Genomic DNA, 11,904 nt, shown 5'->3' with positions numbered 1-11,904 from the left:
AGAAAAGTTAATACAAAATTTAAATTGATAAATATTGTTAGGCCAAAATATGTATATCGTAAGAATGCATCAATTTAGGATTGTTTATGTGCGCCTTGAGTTAGGACTAGTTCAAGCACAACTCGAATTCTAAAATGAGCTAACTTAACATGACATGAAATCTTAATCGAAGTGAAATTTTGAGCTCAATTTTTGTCGTGTAACTAACATTTTAGTTAGGAGTATGTCACTGACCAAGATCTTTTTGCTTGTTTTTGTTTAAATGTTTGGGTTTGCTGATTATTCCTGGACTTCATCAGGCACGACTGTAGTGGGATAATTAATGTGTAGATGCCTAGTTGTGCTTGCACAATAAATGCATCGCTAGTCACAAGTTGTTGCTCGTTGATGAGTCTAAGGCAAGATGAAACTAGCTAGTGGACCCTTATCATAAGTGAGAAGGATTGGTTGGTTTTCAGGTGCCACACACAGTCAAAAAGATTGACCGTGGCAAGTTTGGACGTTGATTGGATCTCAAAATCATCTTAAAGGGATAGCTAATCGTTTGTGATGGGAGCAAGATCGAAATTTCGTAAACCCAAAGACTTTGTGATTCAGTTGGAGGAATGCCAACCAGTTTTGCGGCACATGCACGAGGACACACATTGTTATGGCGGTGGGAGAATGTCACTTGCCAACCGTTTGATGATCGTTTGTGCTTGAAATCTCGGGTTTGCTGGCTAGTCTCAAACTTTATCTGGCATGATCTCAACATCACAAGTACATGCCTAGTTGTGTTTGCAGGACAAACGCGTCACTAGCTGTTGCCGCTTGACTGATAAGTTAAAAGGCGGAACGAAATCGGTAAAACCTTATCATAAGCGAAAAGAGAGTTGGAACGACGCACAAGTTAGAAGAGTGAGCCGTGACAAGTAGCTAAAAGTCAAAACAGATTTGCGGTGATTATTTGGCCAACAGTAACACCTCCAAAAGGGTTTTAAGCACGCACTGTAGAGCTACTAACTAAAACCCTGATCTTCTTTCTTCTACAACCATGGCAACAATGAGGAACCTCCGCCGCCTGGCCACCACCGGCCGTGCGGCGGCGTCTTTCTCCACCGTTCGCCGCCACTCAATTCTTCCAACGGCCTTGTATACCACTTCCTCCTACGCACCTCAACCTCACCGGTTCTCGTCACACGATAGGATCACCGGCGGACGAAACTGCGTCGGATGTAACTTATCATTTTCGACGGCTGCCTCTGTAGCTTCAGAGCCACGAACCCAATCTGACAAGACTTATGTCCCAAACGACGTCGTTCTGTATCAGTACCAAGCTTGCCCTTTCTGTAATAAGGTTAAAGGTATAAATGATATCTTGCTTTCTGCTTGTGATATATTATGCTTTTAGATTTTTTTTATAACTGATTGGTTTCGGTTAATTGGTCAGGATTGGTTTTGGTTAATTCGGTTTGGTTATAATTCTCCCTTGTAACAGAAAACGTTGGCTATAGAATGTTCTAAACTACTCAGATTCGGTTAGTTCGGTTCGGTTACAAGTTTCCCCCAAAACCAAAGATTTTGGTCATCGATACATTTTGGTTAATCGGTTACTGAGCTTGGGTTTGGTTCTGTAATAGAGTTTTCGAAACCAATCGGCTTCAGTTAATTTGGTTCGGTTATAAGCTCTAACCGAAGATTTTGGTTATAGATATTTCTAAATCAATCTGTTTCGGTTAATCGGTTATTGAACATGGGTTCAGTTCGTTTATAGAATTTTTAAAACTATTGGTTTTGATTAATGCGGTTTGGTTAAGTCAGTTAATTTGGTTATTTGCTTGCCTCTATTTTTCAGCATTCCTTGAATACTATGATATTCCATACAAGATTGTGGAGGTGAATCCCATGAACAAGAAAGAGATTAAGTGGTCTGATTACAGGAAGGTGCCAATATGGTGGAGCTGCTGCTATGTATTTGTGTCAAAAAAGCTGAAGAAACGACATAATATTACTGACGAGCGCAAGGCTTTGTATGAAGCTGCAGAAACATGGGTTAACGCCTTGAATGGCCGACAATATCTCGGTTCGTGCTAACTCTTCTAATTATAAATTTTTGTTTCGTATATTACTTGTTTGATTTTCCAAACGGGAGCATACGATAAAGATAACAAGTTGTATAGGAATCTATAATTAGTGGGGTTTGTAAACTGTTGAAACCGACCAAACCGCGAAAACTGAAGCAAGTCAGCCAGTTTGAGATTTATATGGTTTGGCAGTTTTACCAGTTTGGCCGATGGTTTGAATTGCGAATCGGCCGTTTAACTTTTCAACTTTGGAATATAAAGTTATGTATATGTATTATTTTTATGAACCATCGTTGTTAATTCAAATTTTTAATAGACTTGATTACACGGATCTGTGGTTTGACCATACTGCAAGTCTGCAACTTTAGCCTCCAAGTTTCGAAAGTTACAAGTTTAGACCAATTGCTTGTCAAAACTTAACGTGCTTGATTCTCGAAATGGATGGCTGTTAGCTCCCCGTTGTTAACGGGCGTGAAATTACTAAAATACCCTTAACGTTAAAAGATAATAACAGAACAAGAAGTTGACAACCGTCCTTTTTGAGGACCATCCATTAACAAACAATTGGTCTAAACCTATAATTTTTTAAACTTGAGGACTAAGGTTGCAATATGGCCAAACCATAATAACCATCCGTGTAATTAATTCTTTTTAATACAAATTAACCATAAAAAAAGTAAAAAACACAAACAAACCGGTTAAAACGGGCAAACCCAAACCGTCAACCATCGAATTGACAAGGCCAGTCAGCCCACCCAACTCAGCCGGTTTGGTTTGTCGTTTTTTGAAATCATAGTTGGTTGTTCGGTCTAGTTATATTGTCAAAACCATTCAAATCGGACGGTGAACATTTTTTATATGGTGCAGGTGGTTCAGAACCAAATTTGGCTGACCTTTCTGTGTTTGGTGTGCTGAGACCTATACGCGAGCTCAAGTCGGGCAAGGATATGGTGGAGAACACTCGTATTGGGGAATGGTTCACGAGGATGGAGAGCCAAATGAAGCCTCACCGTGACACTGCTCTTCAAAGTTCATAATGTATCCGCGCTTTATTTTTATCTGCCTATAATAAGTACCTTATAGTACCATTTTGAAAGACAGATTGAGAAATAATTAGCCATATGTGGATTGCTTATATTTACACCACAGTAATGGAACACACTGTTCGGCTTTGGATTTTGTTGACAGTGTAATGAGAGAACACGTCTTTTCAATTGATTTCTCGCGTTGTGTAAACCTTACGAAGGCAAAAACGTTTTTTAGAAAAATCTGTTTTTATTTTTATATTACCGTTGGCTGGTTTGGCTTGATTATTCTCGCCGCGGTTTATGATAAAATATTTGACAACTGTAAAAGATGATAAATTTAAGTCCATAAATTGTCAATATTTTAGCTAAAACTACTCGATTTGTAGTTTCTTGTTAGATAAAAAAAATGGTAATCAAGAGATCGGCGAGAAAAAAAAATGGTAAATAAGTACAATTAGATATGCTCACCATAACCCCCTATATTACCCTATAATGACACTTTAGGTCCCTATACTATTTATTCCTCTTTATTTATAAATGCATAGTTTGTGGTTTGTTATGGAAATTTGCCGAAACCAATCGAAGAAGTGGATAGTGAACACCCCTAATTTAGGGTTTTGTGTAAATTCAAAGACGATTCTGTGATAGGTACTGGGTCCATGGAAGGACCGTGGAAAGATAAGGTTGACAGTATATTGGCACGAGGAAAATGATAGGTTTTGAGTTGCTATGTTTAATTTGTTTAGTGAGCGTGTCATGTTTTGTTGTTTTGTTTAACTCGTTTAATTTAAAGAGGATGTTTTTGGACTCCTTGTCAATCCTTAGAATAAAAGGAAAAAAAAGTCCTTCACCACCTATTTATGAATTAAATATTAAACTCGTTTATTTCTACCTCTCAAGTCTCAACTAGAATTGCCTACAAATTATCTACAGCTTGTTAACCCCTTAAAAACTGTTAAAATAATTTATTTACATTATTGTGTTTAGGTTAAAAATTTTAATTTAGTTCGGTTTAATAGTATTTCGATTAAAACCTGTACATTCATACTTTCTATATACTATAAATAAAAATAAACAAAGAATACAACTAAAATATCATTACACTGGATTCTCTACAATAAAGAAAAATTGATATAAAACTAAAGTAAACCTTTATATAGAGGCTCATAGTCAACAATCTATATTATGTTGTGAAGTGAGTCTATAAGAGAAGGAAAAATAATAAAATAAGTTTTTGTGAGTAGAATAAAACAAAAATAGAAAGTTGGCGGTGAAACGTTTTTTTTTTTTTGAAAAGTAACCAAATTTGTAAGAAAATGTGATTTTGGAAGGCTACAATATGAACGCTCTAGGGTCAACATCTTTGAGACGAATACATGTAATGGTCATGTGAGACGAATAAATGTACCTGTCATACTTGATTAATCAATTTAACAATCTAACCCGTTAATGAGACATGGTTAACTGCTCTATTGAAACTCTTAACGTATAACGAATAAACTGGTCTTAAAAACTTGTTGATAACAAATGTGCGTGTATGTGTATTATTCATATCTATATCTTAGATTTGTTATTGTATTTCTATTGATGACTTAAAATAGTTACCAATATCTGCTTTGTTGTTCTTATTTCGACATTAGTTAGGGTTTGTAAGAGTATATATATATGAAATTAAGCAATAAAAAGATATGCCAATAAGTTATGAAAAGCATTAAAGCATTCAACACCAAAATAAATTATGTTTTCTACACATCTTGAAAAGACGATGGCTATGGCCGGGATAGAGAATGACGTGGAGACAATCTGTAACGACCCTATCATAATTCCTTATATTAAACCCCTTAGAGCATTCTCATCCAACCCCTCATATTATGTGAGGGGTGTTTTTATAATTTAGAGAGTGATTTAGGGTGTTGTGAGTGAAGAGTTTTTATATTTTAGAAAAAATAGTGATTTTTCTATATATTTGAAAAGTTACTGTTCATCCCATATAATTTTTTAATATATTTTGAAAGTGGTTGTGAGTGAAGGAAAGAGAAAAAGTAATGATAAAAGATATAAAAAGTATTATTTAATTGAAATAGAAAGAGAAAATAAAGTGAGTTTTAGTGTAATTTTTGGTTTAAAGATAGGGGATGAGATGAGAATGCTCTTAGATTGCAAAATTTTAGTTTTGGATGTAAATAGATTTCCATTTCAACCTTGGAAGGCTCAACATTATGATTCACTTCCTTCCCTCACCATTTATCACTAATCCTAGCCCGTAATTATGCATCAACAAGATTTACCCTTTCTTTTGCTTTAAAACAATGTCAAACCTGCAACGAATAATCGAAATTTACCTACGAAGCCACTTCATTAACGCTGAAATCTCATCTTGATCACCTAGAGTTTTCAATCACCTTTGAAGCTGAAATACACAAAAATTTTGTTTATCATGAGACTTCACTTCAACCATTTTATTTTTGAGAACAATTTTTCCAACACCATGATATACTTCATAGGCCTAAGTGCAAGCTACTTGTGGTTGTCAATATTTTGCCTTTTAAATAAGAGATCTTAGGTTTAAATTCGGACATGAAAAACATAAGCTTGGAATAGCGTAAAGCAGGAGTACGGTAGATTTTATTTTACGTAAAAAAGAAGGAAGGAAAACACAACTTAACTTGTTTAATGGTTTTATATTCTTAATTCTTATTCTTGTTAATATTAAAAGTTAAAAAAAAAAAAAAAAGTAATCGGCTGGTCGTCGTCTACCTCTTGTACAAGAAAATCCAGAGTCTTCTTCATCTTATACTCATCAATCAATAAATTAATCTTCAAGCACCACCAAATTACTGAATCAATCAATCTTCAACCACCACAACGATGCAACAAGGCGATTACACCACTCCTTATTACCCCAATTACCCTTCAAACCCTAACCCCAATCCCACCACCGATCCTCAACCACCCTATACCACCAACACCTACCATCCTCCAAATTCCGATTATTATCCACCTCCTCCTAATCCCCAATTTCTATCAATCTCAACCACCACCATACGATGAACACACCAATTACACCCCTACCTCTCCGATCCAATTCAATCACACCTCACCCTTCCAATACTCACCCTCTCTCTATAATAATAAGAACAACAACAATAATACTCAACCTTCCGTTCCGACCCAGGTATACGAGACTTCTTATGACACTGGTTACGCTGGAAATAATAATAATAATAATAATTATGCTCAACTAGCCGGTGCGGATTATTACACCCGAGTCTAGTTACGGTGAAGGTGTTTACGCTTATCAAGGGGGTAAGGTTGAGCCTTATGGTTCTAGGGGTACTGCTTCTAAGTCATCGATGTGGAAGGAACAGCAGCAGCAGGTGTTGTTCGATGATTTCGGGCGCCCGATCGGTTTGCCCGGTAAGGATAAGGACCCGGCTCCGAAGATTGTGAAGGCGGGTACCGAAGGTGGAGACGCGGGAGGATGTGAAGGGCGGGGCGCAGAAGTTTCGGGTTAAGTTGTTGGCTGAAAGTGGTGGGCAGAGCACCATGGATGTTCTTTGTCAGGTACGGTTTTGTGCTGCTGTTTTGTGTTATCGGGATTTTATATGTTACATGTCAAGATAAGATTTTTGGTTCGTGTTAACCTCCCGAGACCCTAGTAATAGCTTGCTATGAGTGAGATTTTACTGGCTACGTTTGTTTATTTGTAAACAAGAAAGATAGTGACATATCTATAAGTTCTTTTTAGACACTTTAGAATTAACGCTACAGGAAAACTTGTTCTCAGTTTTGTGGAATTAACTATTTAGAATGTCATTGCAATCACAATTAATAGATGAACTAGTGAAGTGCATATTGTGCATTTAAACAAACCGCATGCACTTTGTTATGATTGCAAGAGGGCAAATGGTAATTAGATAAAAAAAACTCCATACGTAGTAGTAATGTTGCAGTTATTGTGGGACTTCTGAAAAGAACACTGCGATTTTTGTGGTGGGCTGCAAGTATATGTATGCTAAGAATATGATGCTTCTTATAGTTAAGTTATTCTTGGGAACTCCAATTAATAAGAAAAAGTTAAGTAGAGTCTAAGAAAGGATGGCTTACATCAAATTGGTCACAGTACTTTATGTGATTTAAGTGTTTGTATGCGATTAGGTGTCCTAAAAAACAGGTTAATTGGTTGCCAAAATATGTGTTGCGCGGCCGTTAATACTGTGTAAAGCTATTAGGCTGTCAAAAATATCGATTAAGCTGCGGAATTCTTTATCTTTAATAGAAAGCAACAGAAAGTTGAACCCAAAGGATTAAATTCTGTGAAAGCCTGTTATCTATTGTTCAAAATGATAAATTGTGAAATTTAGTAAAAAAAAAAAACCTTGGCACTTGTGTCAACCGCTCACAAGTCACAACTGCCATGACTGCTATGGTGGTTACATGGCTTTTCTTTTTGTAATTGTTTCTGTGCTCCATCTGATCTTCATCTTACGTTTTTTATATTTTGAGATGTGAGTATTAAGTAGATTTGAGAGTACAATGAAAAGTAAACTGTGTAGTACTGTACTGCCTGACACTTGGCAGTATTAAATAATTGATACTAGTCACTTACTGCAATTTGGGATTTGCAAAGTCATAGTTTTGCAATTAGTCGTCATCTACTAATATTTTATTTACTACAATGAGCTCGTTGCTCACTTGTTCTAAATGTTATTCTTGGTAATAAGCTAATTACAACTTTAGTATCGTTATTTTGACATTAGTGGTGTGCAAAAAGGCATCAGGACCAGCTAAATCGAGTAACTAACTCAGAAGCAAGTTATTATTTCTTGAGGCCTTATATTTGAGAGATCGCAAATTTTTTCATTTAGGAGTTGCTATTTTATCCATGTGACATTATACAGTGTGCATGATGGTTGTAGTTCTTACTATGTGTAAGGAACTCACATGCATAGTTAATGCAGGCCATCACAGCAGTATAGTTAGTCTGAGTTGGTGAAATGGTTTTCTCACCCTTTATTATACTTTTAAGTGAGCATTATAAGCGATGGCTGTGATGATATTATAGTTTCTAATGTTTATAAATGTTATTTTTACATTGTTGCACGTGTTTCTTAGGGTATGTGCTTAACATGTAATCTTTTTTTTTTCCCTTATTTTTTTTTCTGAATATTTGATGTTTAATACAGCTTTATGGCAATCCTTTTGTTGACTGTAAATGCTCTTTTCAATAACGAGATGTGAAACATATTGTTTCTTATTATTCCTCAGGTCGGATTGGATGGAATCCGAATGCTTGACCCCTCTACCAGTCGGACTTTGAGGATATATTCTCTTGACACAATAACGAGATGTGAAGTATGCTATTTCTTACTTTTTTCTTTATATTCATTATTCTAATTTTGTTACCTTTATTTATTGAAGTTTTCTCATATGTTATATAGGTGTATGATTCATCCACCTTGGCGTTTTGGTCCAAGAGCTCTGTAGACATTGAGCCAAGGCGTATAAGGCTGCAATCCAACAGTTACACTACAAACACATTGTTGGACACAATAACTGCTGCAACCATTCAGGTTACAAATTTCAAATTCATTGCAATAATGTATGCCTATAAATGAACCGAACACTCATTGAACCGTTGGGCGGGAAGTTCGCTTATTGAATAAATGAATGGACACAAACGTCTTTGTTCATTTAGTTAAAAGAACGAACATGAACATGTCTTGTTTGTTCATTTATGTTCGTTTATATATTTATTAAAATTTTTTAGGTTGACCACTATTTAGTCTAGTTTTATTAATTTTTTAGGCATAACAGATTGATGTTCAGGTTTACTTTTAATTGGTGTTCGCTCAGTTATGCTCACTTATGTCCGCTTATCTATGTTCAATTATACTTGTTCATTTATGTTCGTTTGTGTCAATTTGCATTCATGAACTGTTCATTTACTTTGTTAACGAAATGAACACAGATATTCATTTTCTTTCCGAACGAACAGGAACATGAAAATTTCGTTTGTTTAATTGTTTGTTCGATCGCTTTTCAGTTAAAGTTAAGTGAATGAAGATAAACATAACATGTTCCATATGGATCGTTTACAGGCCTAAAAATATATGATTCCAATCCAATTCTGAATATTTTTTTATGGAAACGACAGGTTAAGGAGATGGGTGTAAGGAGCAGGCCCGTTGAGGCTGTTAACGTTACCGAGCAGTCAACCGAAAAGAAAAAAGGTTTGGGTAACTGGATGAACATAATCAAACCTGCAAATGAGGAGAAAGATCATTGGGTAAGCCTGCCTTTGTAAACTTCTAGCAAGTATGTGCTATATATTTATTTATGTTTTATCAAAATTCTTTATATATTAACAATTATTCTTTAAATATATATTTACCAAACAAAAATCATATAAGTATTTTTTTAGTTTCTTTATCATGGCTTATTTTGATTTTTTTTGTAGGTACCTGATGAAGCTGTTACTAAGTGTACTGGTTGTGGATCTGATTTTAGTGCTTTTAATAGGAAGGTTAGTGGAATCTATCATATTGATTTTTAAACGCCCATTAGTATTTTTACGAAATTTTCAAGTAATTTAATTGTCCTTTTTTTAATTATTTATCGATTGTAGCATCATTGCTGGAACTCTGGAGATATTTTTTGTGACAAGTGCACTCAAGGAAGAATTGCTCTTACATCTGAGGAAAACGCTCCACAAGTTCGTGTTTGTGATCGTTGCATGGTATTGCTTCTATAATCTATAACACCACTATAATATTTAAATTTCTATGGTTATACTAGTTGATGAAAGTATTATATAAACTCTAATTAAAATTTTTTTCTTTCAGTTGGAGGTTAGTCATCGGTTGAGCAGTGCCAAGGAAGTGGCTGCAAGCAGATCATCGGGATTGCAGAGTCATGAAGACCTTGCAAAGAAACTTCAGGTCAACTATTATACTCCTTTTGAGCTGATTAATGAAACTATTTATCTTATGTTTATTTATTTATTTATTTTTTATTTTATAAATACATACAGGAGTTGGAAAGAAATCACAAATCATCATCAGGTACGATTAATTTTCTACCATTACATATGAATCTTGTGTCTTTAATTGTTAAATAGCGCTATAATTGTTTACGTTATACTGATAGTTAAAATGGAGATGTGTTAAACTTTATTAATTTTCTACCATTACATATGAATCTTGTCTTTAATTGTTAAATAGCGCTATAATTGTTTACGTTATACTGATAGTTAAAATGGAGATGTGTTAAACTTTATTAATTAGTCAATGAAAGTACAGCCCCCCCCCCCCCCCCCCCCGGTTTGTGTATTATGAGTACAAATTGTTGGAAAGATAAAATTACACAAACAGTCTCATTACGTCGTCTTCATCACCTTTGATTTTGCATTGATCAAAGTCTCAAAAGACGTTTGGAGTTGTGGAGTTTGAAAGAGTTTTTTATTTGCGTTCCAAAATTCCAAGACACAATTACCTTCACATGTTTCCGTTAAAAACTAAGATGGTGGGGGCTAAATGTTAATGTGCAACCCTCTCACAAATAAGGTTGGAATTTTTAAAAATTGGGGAAGTCCTTGCAACATGGTCAAACCACAGGGGCCATTTGTGCAATTTTCTGTATTGGAAATGAAGAGAATTATAGGTTTTTATGGTTAAAAACTTAAAATTTTAACATTTGAGTCAACAGGTTCCAAGTTTGAAGGGTCTAGCAGGCGGATGAAAGAAGTTGCTTGCCCCACTTGTACCGTCCATTTGCAAGTTCAAGTTCCCAGCTCGGGTTCGGAGACCATAGAATGTGGAGTTTGCCAGCACCCATTTCTTGTAAATGCACGTTGATGGCCTATGTTTGTATTGATCATTTATTTATTTTCCTGTTCATTTTGAGGGTTTCGGTCTGGTCATTGTTACTGGTATATGTTCATTGTTCACTTGGATTTGTTTTTATTCGTGCGGGTTGGTTTCATAAAATTTGGTTTAACTTTGTTTGTTTGTAAATGTGATGTTATGAAGGGTATGCTTCATGTAGAGGCTTTTAATAGTGTAATTCCTTTTAAAATAACTGAAAAACTGATTTAAAACATTGCTGCTGTAAGGACTCGTACATCAGTACATCATGCCATGTATTGGTTCTTGATAGGTATTATTTTCCATCTTTTCTAGCATACAATTAATGTTGAATATTTTATCATCTTTTGTAGACATTAATCTATGGATGTGTTTCCCACTTTCATATCTTTTGAAGCAGGGAATGAATGGAATAACCTACTCGGTAATGAAAATGAGGAGTCCACCCCCATCTTTTTTCAATTCCATTCTATTTTCTCACTTTCTTTGTTGATTTTGCCATACCATCTTTCTTTCTTGATCGTGAGAGAGAGAGAGAGAGAGAGGTTGGGGAGGGGGGGGGGGGGTACAGAGAGACAGACAGAGAGAGAATTGGTAAATTGTTTTATTTATGAGATGTATTTTTTTTTCATTTTCAATGAATTGCATTGTATTTCGTCGTCTATATCTGCCTAACAAATGTCATGAAGTAACAACATTCCTATTCTATACATCAAACAATGTAACTGAGGTTTTTAGTTTTTATAATGTAGATGTTTTAGGGTATTGTGGGTAGATGGAAGAGAAAATATAGTGATGTTTCTATATATTTAAAAAGGAATTGTAACACCTAGTTAATTTTTTAATATTCTGTAAGTTGTAAATGAATGAAAGACAAAATGTAATGCTAAATATAAAATATATATATTATTTAATTAAAAGGAGAGAGAAACACAATATCTTTTAGTA

The 11,904-nt window shown here is 35.0% G+C and overlaps 1 protein-coding gene and 1 pseudogene across 2 annotated transcripts; both read left to right on the top strand.

Annotated features, from left to right (window-relative positions):
• Positions 1–1,033: 1,033 nt before the first annotated feature.
• LOC143621894 (uncharacterized) lies at positions 1,034–3,115 on the top strand. Its single transcript, XM_077093181.1, has 3 exons — positions 1,034–1,343; positions 1,835–2,062; positions 2,931–3,115. Exons 1-3 carry the CDS (start codon positions 1,034–1,036, stop codon positions 3,098–3,100), a joined length of 708 nt encoding a protein of 235 aa, XP_076949296.1. The 3' UTR covers positions 3,101–3,115.
• A 3,255-nt stretch (positions 3,116–6,370) lies between these two features.
• LOC143621819 (protein FREE1-like) lies at positions 6,371–11,107 on the top strand (annotated as a pseudogene). The gene is made up of 9 exons (XR_013151602.1): positions 6,371–6,655; positions 8,360–8,446; positions 8,533–8,664; positions 9,249–9,380; positions 9,552–9,617; positions 9,720–9,830; positions 9,937–10,032; positions 10,125–10,155; positions 10,799–11,107. The product of XR_013151602.1 is annotated as a protein FREE1-like (transcript).
• Positions 11,108–11,904: the final 797 nt, after the last annotated feature.

This window comes from Bidens hawaiensis, unplaced genomic scaffold (genome assembly GCF_021521415.1).
Source record: "Bidens hawaiensis isolate Kalapana, Puna unplaced genomic scaffold, B.hawaiensis_p1.1 tig00002977_1, whole genome shotgun sequence".
In the NCBI taxonomy this organism is placed as follows: domain Eukaryota; kingdom Viridiplantae; phylum Streptophyta; class Magnoliopsida; order Asterales; family Asteraceae; genus Bidens; species Bidens hawaiensis.
The sequence above is the reverse complement of the archived record's forward strand: the minus strand, read 5'-3'. Positions and strand labels throughout refer to the sequence as shown.

Coding starts and splice junctions, on each gene's coding strand:
- LOC143621894 (XM_077093181.1), top strand. CDS start 1,034: ATGGCAACAATGAGGAACCTCCGCCGCCTGGCCACCACCGGCCGTGCG. Junction 1,344..1,834: donor TTTCTGTAATAAGGTTAAAG/GTATAAATGATA, acceptor TCTATTTTTCAG/CATTCCTTGAATACTATGAT. Junction 2,063..2,930: donor GAATGGCCGACAATATCTCG/GTTCGTGCTAAC, acceptor TATATGGTGCAG/GTGGTTCAGAACCAAATTTG.